Source organism: Haliotis cracherodii, unplaced genomic scaffold, assembly GCF_022045235.1.
Source record: "Haliotis cracherodii isolate W230 unplaced genomic scaffold, xgHalCrac1.p SCAF_4, whole genome shotgun sequence".
Taxonomy (NCBI): Eukaryota; Metazoa; Mollusca; class Gastropoda; order Lepetellida; family Haliotidae; genus Haliotis; species Haliotis cracherodii.
Window position 1 is genome coordinate 17,059,732 of NW_027266297.1, and position 15,202 is coordinate 17,074,933.

The 15,202-nt window shown below is 38.9% G+C and overlaps 1 protein-coding gene across 2 annotated transcripts; it reads left to right on the forward strand.

The window, feature by feature from the left end:
- The first annotated feature begins 473 nt into the window (after positions 1-473).
- Positions 474-13,820, forward strand: LOC139478886 (guanine nucleotide exchange factor C9orf72-like). 2 transcript variants are annotated; one of them, XM_071261561.1, is made up of 9 exons: positions 474-535; positions 1,872-3,069; positions 4,358-4,459; positions 6,604-6,732; positions 7,410-7,526; positions 7,687-7,886; positions 8,270-8,324; positions 8,652-8,761; positions 10,398-13,820. In XM_071261561.1, the coding sequence occupies exons 2-9, from the start codon at positions 2,518-2,520 to the stop codon at positions 10,582-10,584; spliced, it is 1,452 nt and encodes a 483-aa protein (XP_071117662.1). In that variant the 5' UTR covers positions 474-535; positions 1,872-2,517; the 3' UTR covers positions 10,585-13,820. The 2 variants fall into 2 exon arrangements, with proteins under 2 accessions (XP_071117662.1, XP_071117663.1); XM_071261562.1 differs by having other exon boundaries at positions 512-621.
- Positions 13,821-15,202: the final 1,382 nt, after the last annotated feature.

The following is a 15,202-nucleotide window of genomic DNA, read 5'->3' on the forward strand; positions in this document are numbered from 1 at the left end:
TCTGAAATGTGGAGTTCGTCGTAGATCCATGTGCCTGTGTAGAGGTAAGATCTACTTTTGGTGATGTGGAATCGACACAGAGGACACCAAACATGAAACTCGGAGTGTAACAAAAATATTCCAACGATTCTTTAATTATTCTTAAAGTGTAAAACTGATAGAGAGCTTATATGAGACTGGCAATGTGGTAATTGTACGTGGTTTCTCAACTAAAAAGTTCTTGAGAAAATAGATGAAATACATTTCCCAGGATATATATCCTTTCTCTTTATAATAACTTTTGAAAAGAATATATCTGGAAAAACATGAATAGCATAATTCATAAGTTGATTAAAATATGACTATTATTTTAAAAATCATTTTACATGAAATTAATGCCATATTCCTTAGTATTTCGTATTTTAATATAACCTCGGTTTTAACCCGGACTGGTCCGAATGATATCTAAAATATTGTTTTTCTTTGAGGAGAGTTACTTCCGGTAAAATCCAGTGGGTGTCTGCAACGGCAACTGTCTCCAATCTGCACGTACCAGGTTAAGCGAATGTTGTATACGTTGTTGTGCTAATTTGGTGTCATAATGTGCAGACATTAGAAGACGTTCTACTGTGCAGGTGCTAGGTAACTGATGCAATAAGGATCACACCCAGTGGAGTGCCGTCTGAAATTATTACTGGGCTAATTTCCTAACCAAAGCCTTAGGAACACGAGGAAGTAGATACGCTAGTCACTCTGTACCGTCGTACAAAACTAATTGCACACACCAGAGGCGGAGCTTTGCACGGATATATTTGGATATTTATTTGTCTTAGGAACAAGTCCTATGTCAACATGGTCAATGATTAATATAATACAATGTAATATTGATCAACCATTGACCAGAAATCCCAGGCAATGAACCTAAATTGATGTGGACCTACACAACTGCTTCACATGCTAATACCTCTAGCAGGAAATTAATCAGTATCAAACCCAGTGTTATAGGTAGTTGTGTTTTTTCTATCCACATTGCTTCTTAAATATTAACTGGGGAATACTGCGCTTTGCTGGGGGCACTTTTTTTTATATTAAAGTAGCGCCATACACAGGATAGAACTTGTGTTGCCAGCTCGAAGCTAAGCAAGGCTAATGACTTTGTTTTTTTATCCAACACTTTACCACAGTATCACATATTATTTGTGATTGTTTACCAAGTGATCAGCAGCTGATGGTCTCTTTGATGTACTTGCTGAGTTGCCAGTTTTCTCTGGTGATACACAAAACTTGATAAAAACTGTAAAGATTTTTCTCAAATTAAAGTGGAAGACTTGCTATTAATAGTATTAACTGGTTACCACTTTTCATGTTGATGATAAACTGTGTGGACATTGTGAAACGATATACTGGTGCATCATGAGTTTTCATGTGACAATATGATACATGATGTTATTTTCTATATCAATGCAAGATGATACACTTGCAAAAATATATTATTTACTATTGACCTCTCCCCTCCCCTGCATTTTTTGTCAGTCAAATATCGCTAAATGTTTTGTTATTAGCATTTCAAGTTCACTGCTAAGAATAGCCACTATGAATATGGGTCAACAGCTAACTTTCCCTTTGGATCCTACTCTAAAATGTTTATAGTCAAGAACTTTCCACATGATTTGATGTTCATATGCATATCACAATACATATCATATTGTGACCTTCCTGTAAACTACAGCACAGTTTCATATAAATATTTAATAAACCCAACCTATCTGCTTAAAGTTGGAATCTCAGTGCTATTGTGGCATTCAGAAATTTGGATGTAGTAGTCACTGACTTCTTGCCACACATCTGATAGCTGAAAAATAACTGAATGTCAATGTTGTATCTATTTACAGGTGAAACACAGCTTTGACAAGATACCTCTCCTAAAAGTCATCACAGTTTGAAATGGCATGCTTCTCATAACAGCACTCATATCTGGAATTACTTCAAGAAATTCAGTCTTCATCCATCACAGCATGTTCAGTTAGCACTGCTAAGGACTGATGAGCCTCAAACACATTCTGAAAAAGCTGTCCACATTTCCAATGAGGGAAGACTGGGGCTCGCAAGTAGTCAACAGAGAGGCTCTTGTTTTTCTCTGTATCAACTATGCATTCTTCTCAGTGGTGGTCCTCACCTTCGTCCTCTTCATGATTGTCCTCACGCACACGTCTTCCACTGATGATGACCTGTTGACGTCAATTGCTATAATGACCACTTGCTTCATCCTGATAGATTTAATTGTTGCCAATTTCCTTGTGCATACCATGCAGATGAATATGGAAATAAAGCTTTTGTTATGATGGCATCTACAATTCATCAAGAGAAAATGTGTTCTCTACATAACATTGTGTATGCTCCTTAGCAAAACATTGAAGCCTTATCTTCTTAAGACTGCAAAGCATAATGATGTCACTACTTTATCTGCTTTGTCCCTGTAAAAATTTGCTTTTGAGCCAGACAATTTCATTCCCTTAGAGTGACACTTGAGTGTGAATCATGGCGACAGGGAAAGGTCCCCCCAAATTAAAGTTGACAGGAAGCAACATGAATTCAGGAGTTGTGCAGGTGCCGACATCTACAGATAGTGGACTGAGTGGTGATTTTGAGCCTCCTACAACTCCACTGAGTCCCAGTTCAGCTTTCTCAACATCAAAGATTTCCAATATATCTCAGAGTTACATTGACACTCTGCTGCTTTGCCATTGGGACAATATTCTTGGTCCGCGCCTTGAGCATGTCTGGTATGTCGACGGATGCTCCAAGCCCCATAACACCACTCTACGTCACATATGTTCACAGGTTTTGAGCGGAGAAATCTGCCGAGATGTCTCCTGTAGCCAGATAGACTATAAGTTCTATGATATGCCTGACAAGTCTATAGTTGTGCCAGCTTTTATATTCTCTGCTCAGACCGATCATGGCTTAGGGATGCATGCCATAGCATTTGTGGTGCCCAACTCTGAACTTAGTATATACTTGAAGCATCATGGGCTTATACTGTGTTGGATGACAAGACTCATCGGCAAGTTTAGGATTTTTCTGAACAAAGTAAGATATTGTGTTTATATCCTAATTTTTATGTGCAATGAGCAATGTAGGAACTAGTTGTTACCATGGTTACATTGGTGCCTGGGTACACAGTTAATGAGTTGAGTAAAAGCATAACAACAGCCCCCAGCATGTAGTCTTTCAGATTATGGCATTTATACCCACATGCTTATATCATTCCTGTTTTAACATGTTTGAAGATATTGTAGGCTCTGGTCAACAGTTTCAGTTGTCAGTCCTAGTGAATGTGATGTAAATCATTCAACATGTTCACATGCCACTTTGTATTGTATGTCTGCTAACTCAAAAATTCAACTATGTTACATTTAACTTGGTTTATGATTACCTTTATAACAAAGACAGTGTGCCCGTTTACGGGTAATTACCAGTTTTTTACCGGTAAATAGGGGGACTGGTAATTTTTAGAGTTGCCAGTCCACAAGGACAGTTTCAAAACCTAGTGTAAACACTGAAAAGAGACACTATGTCTAAGTTTCAACCATCACACCAGCTTCAATGTATAGACATAGACCGGAAATTGGCAACTGATTGTTAAAGAAATAGTTCCCCTTTGGCATGCCTAATAAACTTTCATTAGCTTAGAACATTTTCTGTCTATCCGTTGTCCTGATAGAAAATAAAATGTGTGACCAGAACCATTACTTTCTACCCTGCCTTCCACTGCTGAAAGCATATGCCATAATTGAGGGGAGGCAACTCTGCAAAGCATATGCCATAATTGAGGGGAGGCAACTCTGCAAAGCATATGCCATTATTGAGGGGAGGAAACTCTGCGTTACATCATTGTAGATATACGCAGCATCATTATTGAAGGGTCGCTTAGGTATGTAGGATGTCAAACATGAACATATGGGTATTAAATGGTTCATTCTGGATGCAACTGAACTGCAGCCTAGGAAGTTTAAAATGCAATTTTTTAAAATACATTTATCGCTTATCATCTGCAGGAGCCTTCAATAATGATGCTCAGTATATATAACCATGATAACCATGGACCTATATAACAAGTCCGTGATATAACTGGGGAAGATTGCCAAAAATTGCCAAACTTATAAACATTAAACTAAATAAGGTTTTGGTTAATTTTACAGTAGAACTTTATATGTCCATGTTTTTTCAATGAACATGAAGACGTTTAATTTGAAGGCATGTCAAATTGTGTGCATGTGTATAGCCTTGAAGTTGTTAATACGTAACTTGCCTGGTCTATCCTACATGATGTTCTGCACATGGTATGTCATTGTTGTTATGGTTATTTTTCCAACAGAACCAGTGTGACAATGGACTGAATGAATTCACACTGTGGCTTCAAAACCTTCTGGAGATGTTGTCGTCACTTCAAGAATTTGGGTTGCCAACAACTGTCCAGGTTTGTTATGGAAATAACATTGTTAGCATGGCTGAATTTTGTAATGATGCATTAAGGATCTTTGCTCAGGTTCCACATGATGTTCTCTAAGACCAAGAGGTGAGGTGAAATGGGATTTATGCAAGATTATTGCAATTGCATAGCGATGTGCCTATACATATCTGTGTGTGGCTGCTTATCCTATTTCGGACTAATGCCAATTTTATAGTGCTAGCCCACTGAGATACCATGCCACAGTTTGACATGAATACCCAACTCAGACACAGCATACTGACTCAGTTCTTGTTTTATCCATTTAATTCTAAACATCAGGCAGGGTAATAACAAGTACCATCTTTTAAAGTCTTCTAGTATGATGCAGCTGGGAATTGAACCACAAACATTCTGCTCACTGGGCAGATGGTCTGTCTACTTGACCCCGAGGAGGTCTCATATCTAGAACCTGTAAAAAAAATCAATGGTTGAAGAAAGCTGTCTATTAACATTTATCAGGCTGATACCTTCAATTTTGTTAACCCTTTTTGTATTTTGATATTTGATACATTGGTTATGACCACCAGCTGGCTCAGTTAATTTGCATATCACATGACCAGATTTTTCTCTTAATTGTAAACAAACACGTTAGTTCTAAAATCTGAGCGATCTGCCCCAGTGGAAGCCTGTCAGTGCTATTTTTAGATTGTTTTGCACAAGTATTATGTTATGCTGCAACTGCGACAGTGAGGATTATGACGATATATGTATACACATCAAAATGGCCGTAGTGCTAGCTTACCGACTTGTCTGAATGTGTAGACTTTTCAAAAATCAAAATGATGATCAACGTTTGCAGTTTGTTGAATGGACTGAGTAAGCTGTGATGAATCATCATGTATGCTGGCCTGTGTCAGAAGTGCTATGTTGACCACAATGAACTCTGGCTAGGAGAGTGGTTTATACCCTTTGAAATGACCTTCACCTTGTTCATATACTGTGCCCTTTGAACCTAGTTCTACCACATTATCAAAATCTGCTGTGTGCCTTGTATATTGGTATGTTATGTTATATGATGCCAGTGATGGCATGGATATCAATATGGAACCAAATACAATCAAGTCCCATTAATCCGACATGTCGGATAAACGAAATTAGGTAGTATCAACGTTCATGATTCAAAATTTGACAACATCACGATAAATAATGATACAAACACGTAATAAGAAAAAGGAAAAAGGAAATATTCATATTGTTATGTTACATTGAGAGCGGGATATGTTTTCTAATCATGCAACCTCTAATGTTTAACACAAAACTACTGTTACGGACTGTATGACTGAGTCGAAATACTTTTTAAGGCATAGTCTGGAATGGAAGTCGCGAATTTAAAACTAGTGCAGCAATGCTCAAGAAATCAGCTTTTTAAGTGGCTAATGTAGATTTCCTGTTAGTCATTTCATTAATCGGTCAAAGTTCGCGAAAGGTCATACTGAAGTGACCTGTAATGGGATGCCCTCAGCGGTAGGGAGATCTTGTATCTGATTTTAATGAGATTGAGGTAATCTAATCTTATGATTTATCCTGTTTTGTTTATTTAAAGCAGTAAATGTTTATTGTTAAGCAAGTTTATCTCTGTAGCCGTTGAAATATGCAGCTGCTCGCTGACTCGTCTGGCATCAAAACATGGGTCTGTGTACTCGCGGGCAAGATGACCATGGAGTATGCGGATCACTGTGTCAGATTAATGAGACTGATTAATAAGTGATTTCAGCAATTGATTGCAAATTAGGTGTGTCGTAGTCGCAGTGCAAGACTGTCGGATTAACGGGTCTAAATAGTACTGATTTAATTGGTTCCCATCATTAGTGATGGATAGAACCGATTGTCAGATTAACAAGACTTGACTGTATGTTTATTAGGTATGGTAGCAAATGTGGCCATGATAACATAACTATTTTTGCCATTAGTGAGATATTTTTACATCATGGTCATGTATCTTTGTGTTGGCACTTGACACTTATATTTTCATTGTTTCATGACCTTATTTTATATATTTGAGAATTTGACCTATAAGTATAATTATGACAATAATGTAAATATGAAACTTTTGCATGAGCCACAGAGCCTCATCATTGTCCATGGCTCTAATTGTATGATTTGACTTTCAGCTGACTGATACAGCGTTTTCTCCCGCCCACAACCTCGAACCACCATTCCTACGTCAAGCTATTGCGTCCCATCTCATGACCTTTGGGCGGAGTCTAGTCATAGGCAAATTGCCAGAGAGAGTTAACCTGGTGAGTTTATGTATGTTGTCAGAGTTAACCTGGTTAAATTTGTTGTCAGAGAGAGAGAATGTTAACCTGATGAGTGTATGTATTTTGCCAGAGTGAAGTTAGTGAAGTATGTTGTCAGAGAGAATGTTAACCTGATGAGTGTATGTATTTTGCCAGAGTGAAGTTAGTGAAGTATGTTGTCAGAGAGAATGTTAACCTGATGAGTGTATGTATTTTGCCAGAGTGAAGTTAGTGAAGTATGTTGTCAGAGAGAATGTTAACCTGATGAGTGTATGTATTTTGCCAGAGTTAACTTAGTGAGTGTATGTATGTTGCCAGAGTGTTAAACTGGTGAAGATATCTATGTTGTCAGAGAGAAGCTGGCTGTTTAAAGTTTTTGAACCTAATTCACCTTTTCAAATTTCCACCTGGAACCAGGTCAGAATAGGCCCACAGCATCCAAATAATTGTTGTAACAAAGAGGTTGCTACATTGGATTCAGTGGTTAATTTGGACGATTGTGTGTCATCGTTCCCACACAGCGTGAGATGTCATGTAATAGTAACCACAGGTTTTCTGGCTTTTACCTGATTAACTGGAATACTGCTGACTATCATACAACAACAAGCAAACAAATGGATATCCGTTTCAAACTGCACACTTTGAGTCAACAAGGCTATTCTGTGTTTGTGTTTCAGGTGATCCACACCCTGTCTATGTTTAACAGCGAGTGTGAGAGAGCTGTGTCACGGCGGGTGATCTACCCAATTCGCTGGCTTTACCACCAGGACCTGGCACTGCAGGGTAGTCTCAAGGTAGATCAAGGAGTTATCTCCCTTTGTTCTCTTCCCATACCTTATATTATTTCAGCAACACATTTTTTTGTTTGTTGCTGGTTAAATTTTAAAAATGTTGGCCATGGAAACCAAGAAATACACTGTGTGGCGTAACTATGGTAATTGGTTTATGCTGCAGTCTGCAAATGGATCATTCAATCTGCCCATGAGGGAGATGCTGTGTTGCCAGTACCCATCAAGCATCATTGATGTCCAGAACCGGGACATCAAACAGTCCCCCCATTGCCAGGAGCACATCATCCGACACTATGAGACAATGAAGAATGAGCTCATCTGCCTTCATTATGAACATTCCAATGGTCAAGACTTGAATGCAAGGTAAGCACATTCTGTTTCTCTCCATAGTTTACCTTGATCTTCTATCTAATAATATTTTAGGTTATTTTGTGTACTGATCAAGATGATGTTTTGTGAATGCTGAAATTATCAATTAAGACAACTAAGGAAGAGAATGTATGGATGTCAGCTTCTTTATTGTGAGGAACATATCATAAAAAAAGAAGAAGTTGACATCCATAAATTCTCTTCCTTATGTGTATCACTTCTAAGTGCCTTTCAAAGACTTGAGGACAAAACTACATTGTACAGGTAGGATTGATTTGGTTAAACTGATGATATGCTCAGCTTCTATGGTGATATCAATTCTCGACAATAATGATGATGTTTGGTGATAATAATCATGATCCTTTTGTCTTTACCAGTGTTCTACAAACAGCAGACTTTCCAGAGTCCATTGTTCAAAATCTCTTAAATGAGGTGAGATTTTCATTATTAATTATTCATTATACAGTTAGTCCAAGATTGCTTTCAGTCTTGGCCTATGTTTCTAAGGCATTGAAATTCACTGTGCAGAGTTTGTCCCTTAGCCATGTTAGCAATACCAGGATCCACTGAAGGGGGGTTAATTCCAAGTATTAGTTCCATACTCAATACTGATTATTCATCAAGAAATAAACATTTACAACCTCCATCACTTTGGGCTTTCCTCCAACCATGCCCACATTCAGCTGATGTCATGTAACATTATAGTTCAAAGTGGCTTCTAACCACCTTTGCACTGATTATTCTGATTCTGTGTTGCAGATCTCCAAGCTGCCTGCTGTATGTGGAGTGAGGGAGGCTCACATTGCCCAGTTCATGAGGCTGCTGCAGCGGAAGGCACTCAGCCTCATCAGATATGTGGAAACTGAGACGTGGGTATATGTACTTGTCTCGATATAGGATGGATGTTCACCATGAAATGGATGGACATTAGGTCTTTGAATGGCATTTATAAGCGATACACATACGAGAGATAATTTGTGGAAGTCAACTTCTTTATTATGAGGTGAGGTGATGAAGTAAAGTGGGGTTTAACATTGCGTTCAAGATTATAGCGATGTGCTTCCTCGTGTGTGTGTGTTGCTGCTTGTACTAGTCAGACTAGTCTGGACTAATGCTGATTTTATAGTGCTAGCCCACTGAGATACCATGCCACAATTTAACATGAATACCCGACTCAGGCATAGTAAACTGACTCCGAGCCAACCAGTTCTTGTTTTAGCCCCTTAATGCCGAGCACCAGGCCGGGTAACAACAAGTATAATGTTATCACGTCTTTTGGTATGATGCTGCCAGGGATCAAAACCATGACCTTCAGCTCTCTGGGCAGACACTCTACGACTCTACGACTAGACCATGGAGGAGTAAGCATACACTCCGAAATGTTGTGTTCCACATGATAAAGAAGTTGACATCAATAAATTCTTCTCTCTTGGATGGACATTGTACCTATACCTTGATGTAGGGTGGATATTGTGCTTCAAATTGATATAGAGTGAATGCAGAGTTTGAAATAAAATATGTTGCCAAGCTGCCATTAGGACCCACAGACTTAAGAAGCTGCAGGCCTGAAACAAAACTCTTCAGGCCCTCTTTTAAATTTTTTTGTGCTCAAACCTTGATATAGAATGGATGTTGTGCTTAAACCTTGATATTGAGTGAGTATTGTGCTTAAACCTTGATATAGGGTGGACATTTTGCTTCAACCTTGATATATTGGGTGGATGTTGTGCTTAAAACTTGATGTAGGGTGGGTATTGTGCTTAAACCTTGATATGGTGTGGATATTGTACTTACACTTTGATATAAGGTGGATGTTGTGCATAAACATTGATATAGAGTGGATGTTGTGCATAAACCTTGATATAGAGTGGATGTTGTGCTTAAACCTTGATATAGAGTGGATGTTGTGCGTAAACCTTGATATAGAGTGGATGTTGTGCATAAACCTTGATATAGAGTGGATGTTGTGCGTAAACCTTGATATAGGGTGGATGTTGTGCTTCAGCCTTGATATAGAGTGGATGTTGTGCGTAAACCTTGATATAGAGTGGATGTTGTGCGTAAACCTTGATATAGAGTGGATGTTGTGCTTCAGCCTTGATATAGAGTGGATGTTGTGCTTCAGCCTTGATATAGAGTGGATGTTGTGCGTAAACCTTGATATAGAGTGGATGTTGTGCTTCAGCCTTGATATAGAGTGGATGTTGTGCTTCAGCCTTGATATAGAGTGGATGTTGTGCTTCAGCCTTGATATAGAGTGGATGTTGCGCTTAAACCTATAAAGGTCATATCGCTGTAATATTGCTGAGAGCGTTGTTAAACCAACACACACACACACCTATACTTTGTTGTGCTTAGAGGCATAGATCTGTACCAGTACTGTGACATGTGCTGAACTCTGTGCTTATTTCGTTATTCCATACCAGTATTTATATAAAGACTGATATTTATCCAACTTCTACCTGTGTACTTTTCTCAGTGTAACTCAATAACTTTCCCTTTCAGTAACAGGGGAGCAGTCCACCCAAGGGGACTGAAGAAACTTAAAAATGACTTTAACCTCACCCTGGAGGGTGATTTCAGAATAGTCTTAGCAACAGCTGAGAAACTGAAGCCAGGAATTTACCACCTGCTTCTAGGGGAGAGAAAATACGACGTAGAACATCTTCCAAATATGACAGACATTTTGTAGCTGGGGCTGTAGGTCCGATGAGCCTCAGTAAGAAGACTGTGTATTTCCATACTTCCACATTTTTATATCAAACTGAATGTCAAGAGCAAGGAATAATAAAGCCTCAACTCATGAACGTAGATAGAAACATATCTACCTTGCTCTACTGTCATAACCATTGGGATGACACGCCAGCCTGGCAGTGATTATGCTTCACCAGGGCTGGGTAACATCTCCACTTGGCCCCAAACAAGGATTCCAAACAATATTTATAGCAAAGTTGGAATCAGTTTTCCTGATCAAGGCTTGTTACTGAAGTAGTATATCTGATATCAAAATTTTGTTTTGGAGACTGTTACAGTATGTATCCTCCATCAGGGCTCATGTCTTTACATCACAAACTGGAAGAAGATATGATTCTCCCTTGTAACTTTTGATAAGTGATATAACTCTCTGATGCTTCATATCCTTTGCTGTGTTGCCTTGTTAACATGTGGAGCCCTTACCGTGGATACCTATTGTTACAGATTATACATAGTACCAGATATTAGAGATGTACTTGTTTCTTTAATCCCAAGGTTCATACAGGCTTGGAAAGACCTTGAATTTTAAGATCCCTCTTGAAAAGCCTTGATCTTTAGTGTCAACCTTGAAAAGCTTGAAAATCACCAAAATAGCTTGAACAGCCTTGAATATTTACAAAATGACATGTATTAATGTTCATACTGGTTTTGAGATTGTGATTGATGTATAGTATGCAGGATTTAAAAAGATATTGATCAACTAAGGCTAAAAACCTTACTAGAAAACCCTTGAAAATGACAGTTGAAGCCTTGAAAAGGCTTTGAATTTTAGTGTTCCATATCTGAATGTATCCAACTGTAATATTTCCGTCATAAATAAGTCAGATAGTCAGTAAAAGGTGATGTAGCATTAAGAATATCTGTGATTAATCGTTCCCAAACCAGTCATACTGGTATGTTCTTTCAAAAGCTTGACATGTGATGTTTGTATGTTCATAACTGTTGCTTGCTTGATCATATGAAGTGGAGTTTCTACTGTATATTGCTGCATGGACTGGATGGCCTCACGTATCTGCCTCTTTTGTGTTAACCCACTCATGTCACACTCATTCCACTGAGTGATATCAACGCAGTGTTAAACCCAACTCACTCACTCACTCCAACCATAAGGGTATATCATCTCTCCAGCAGGCAGGCCTCACATTGACGTGTCATGCTCTTTGTCTTAAAATTATGTTGTTCCATTTGTGAGATGAATAGATAATCTCCTCCGAGTGCTTTTTGATATCAAATATATCAACACAAGTCGATAAAATGTTAGAACTCTGAGGCTTGCTGAAGAGTTTTTAACTTTCATTGATAAGTTTTCATATATCTGATATCAAAAGACACAAGATCGGGATTCTATTTATCATCCAAAATCATTCTTACAAATGTAGGGGGCACGGGTGGCCCAGTCGTCTAAGGCGCCGCGATTCGCTGTGCAGAAACCTATTGTGGGTTCGAATCCTGGTTCGCCCCGATTATGTCTCTAGGTTTGTCAGCACCATACCCGTGCTCGTGGGTTTCACCGAAGTGGTAAACGTCTTAGACCTGCATCACTTCGGGCTTTCCTCCCACATTAAACTGACACGCCGTGATATAACTGGAATACTGTTAAAAGCGACGTTAAACCCAACTCACTCACACACTTACAAATGTTCAGTTTGTAAACAGTAATAGCCGGTGTCAGTGTAAGCAGTACTGCTTACCAGTCTCAGTGACAGAGTAGTCATTTAATGGTATCCTACCTCATCTAACTTACCTAGTATTCTAGTCTTTGGTTGTCTAGATAGTTAGCTGGCTGTAATAAGCTTTGTTAATTTTGTTGTTCCTTCTGAAGTTTCTCCTCCAAACCGGGACTACATAGACTCGCACAATCTGAATTTACTTTACAACCACTGATCTAAGTCTTTGATGGGCATTTAGAAGTTGGGAGGACATGAATACATGACACTTTTTTATGGATAACAACTTCTTTTATTCTCTCTTCTTTTAGATCTACTGCCTGCTCCGTCATCAGGTGAATGATGAAGGAACATTCATTCATTCGCCCGTTGAAGGAGCAAGAAGTAGCTCTGAAACTTACAAAGAATATATAAGTTGCTATCCACAAAAAAAAGTCATGTATTCAACCACTGAATTTAATTCTATGTTACTCAAATGAAGTTAAAGATCTGATTTTTTTTCATATGACTATGCTTAATCTGATTAGCTTTAGTCATATGAAAGGTCTTCAGCAACCCATGCTTATCATAAAAGGTGACTATGCTTGTCATAAGAGGTGACTAACGGAATCGGGTGGTCAGGCTCGCTGACTTGGTTGAAGCATGTCATCGATCCCAATTCCGTGGATTGATGCTCATGATATCAATCACTGGATTATCTGGTCCAGACTCGATTATTTACAGACCGCCGTCATATAGTTGAAATATTGCTGAGTGTGGCGTTAAACAACCAACCAACCAACCAAATCATATGATAATCTTTGGTGTTCTTGAACTTCTATTGAGTAGTATACAATATGGCTCTGTGACATCCCTCGAAATGAAACCCTTCGTTTCAAATACTAAATAATCAAATGATGCTCAGCCGGTTGTGTCAATCAGAATTGTTATTTGGGTTAAGATGTTCCCTGGTTAACAGTGTTGTGAGAAGAGAGCTGTGATTCAATCTCATTCAAATCAGATCTTTCACTCTGAGGCATTATATTCGAGTAAAATTAATATGGTGTGCTGGGGGTTGGTTCCATCACATACCTGCACATGTGGATGGTTGCAGCATATTTCCAATTTTCATATTTACAAGGGTGGATCTAGGAGTTGTTAGAGGGTGTCTCACATTTTTTAAGTCCTACCTTTAATGTGTCTTTATGATACGCACAAAACAAATATTGCAACAATGACAAGAAGGAGGAATTTTTTGTGGATGCTCAGATGTGGTCATACACCATTAACCCTACTTTCTCTCCCTCCCCACTCCCTGGGGAGTATACAACCCAAGCTGCCTTTGGGCAATTTTTCATCCACCACATATCGTGTACCCATGCCCTGCTGGGTTTACAGTGGCATATTTGAACGAAGTCACTTGCCCAGGGTGACGCCACCTGTTTTGACACATGTCTTCAGGTGTACGAACGTAATCAGGTATCCACCATCTAGTCATCTATAGTCTGGAAGGTAATTTAAGGTACCAACGTTTACTACAATATCTGAAAAACTATCGGACCTACTCCAGTCAAAGTTAGTATGAAATTATTAAACAGTCATACATAACTGCATATTCAATCTAAAGACAATCTATGCATGAATAAAAAAATCTGTCAATTTAGCTATCACTATATTTCATCAACAACCAGACCTGTTCGTCACGGGTGGAACGAGCATTCATTGAAACAGCCATCTGCCTAATGCTACCCCTGCGACACAGGGCCATATGACACAGTTGAACCAATCAACTCAACTCAAAAGGGTGCACGGGAATCACGCTCGTTGAGACGCCCAACGCTAACACCGTATTCGTGTGTGCGTGAATCTCATACCAACTTTGACTGGAGTAGGTCCAATAGTTTTTCAGATATTGTAGTAAACGTCGGTACCTTAAAATACCTTCCAGACTATGCACTCGGATGAGTGGGTTCCTTTGAGTGCATTGGGTGAATGTGCTGTACACTAGGGGTAGAGACAACACTAAAGACCTGTAAACATTGTTGGTCCAGAGGTAAGTAAAAACCCGGTCACTTGTTTGTTGTGTACATGTTTTCCATATTTGTTCATCAAAACAGGATGTGATGAATAGAAGTTTGTTTTGCATTTTTTTAAATTTGATTTCTTATTCAAAGAGTAAGACTCACTTTGTTCATAGTGCACACAATTATTTGTTTGTCTGTGTCTTCAACTAATGGTGTGGTATGTGTGGAACTTGAAAAGTGGGAAACAGTTATACTTTGATTAGGATCATGGTTAACATATTTTCACAGCTTTCGCCAGCGAATCTTTACCACGCTTGTTGTTTATTGGTCAGTAATTGAACTGACAGGAGGTGATGGTCAAGAATATTCCACTTATATGGTGACAGGCTTACTGTGTACATGCGTGCATATGTGTCAGCTTGTACTAGTCTGACACAGTATACTAACCCCGAGCCGACCAGTCCTTGTTTTGTCTCCATATTGACGAGCACCAGGCAGGGTAGCAACAAGTACCAACATTTAATGTCTTTTTGGTATAACCCAGCTGGGTATTTAACCCCTAGTGTTCTGCTCTCCAGGCAGACGCATGTTCTGTACACTAGACCAGGGATGCGACAGGAACCGGTAGGTAGCATGTAGTTAGGGGCAGTCATTGGTTGTAAGGAGATTTTGTTCAGATGGTTTCAGTGCTAGTGCTAGTCTACTTGTCACATGATCCCTCTCAAGGATGCAAAATGCAAGGATTTTGCATGAAAGAACATATTAATATATTTATATCTTATAAAACACTGTCCATTTTCATCATGAAGCACCCCCCAAAATAGGGATACTTTCATGAAACTCAAGATCTTCTCTTGCTCCTTGCTGCTCTCACTGTCTCTTGTTC

Bases quoted from the DNA above. Each gene is read 5' to 3' on its own strand.
- LOC139478886 (XM_071261561.1), top strand. From the start codon at position 2,518: ATGGCGACAGGGAAAGGTCCCCCCAAATTAAAGTTGACAGGAAGCAAC. The intron at 7,527-7,686 runs GTAGATCAAGGA...TTTATGCTGCAG, and splicing joins CACTGCAGGGTAGTCTCAAG to TCTGCAAATGGATCATTCAA. The intron at 8,325-8,651 runs GTGAGATTTTCA...TCTGTGTTGCAG, and splicing joins TTCAAAATCTCTTAAATGAG to ATCTCCAAGCTGCCTGCTGT.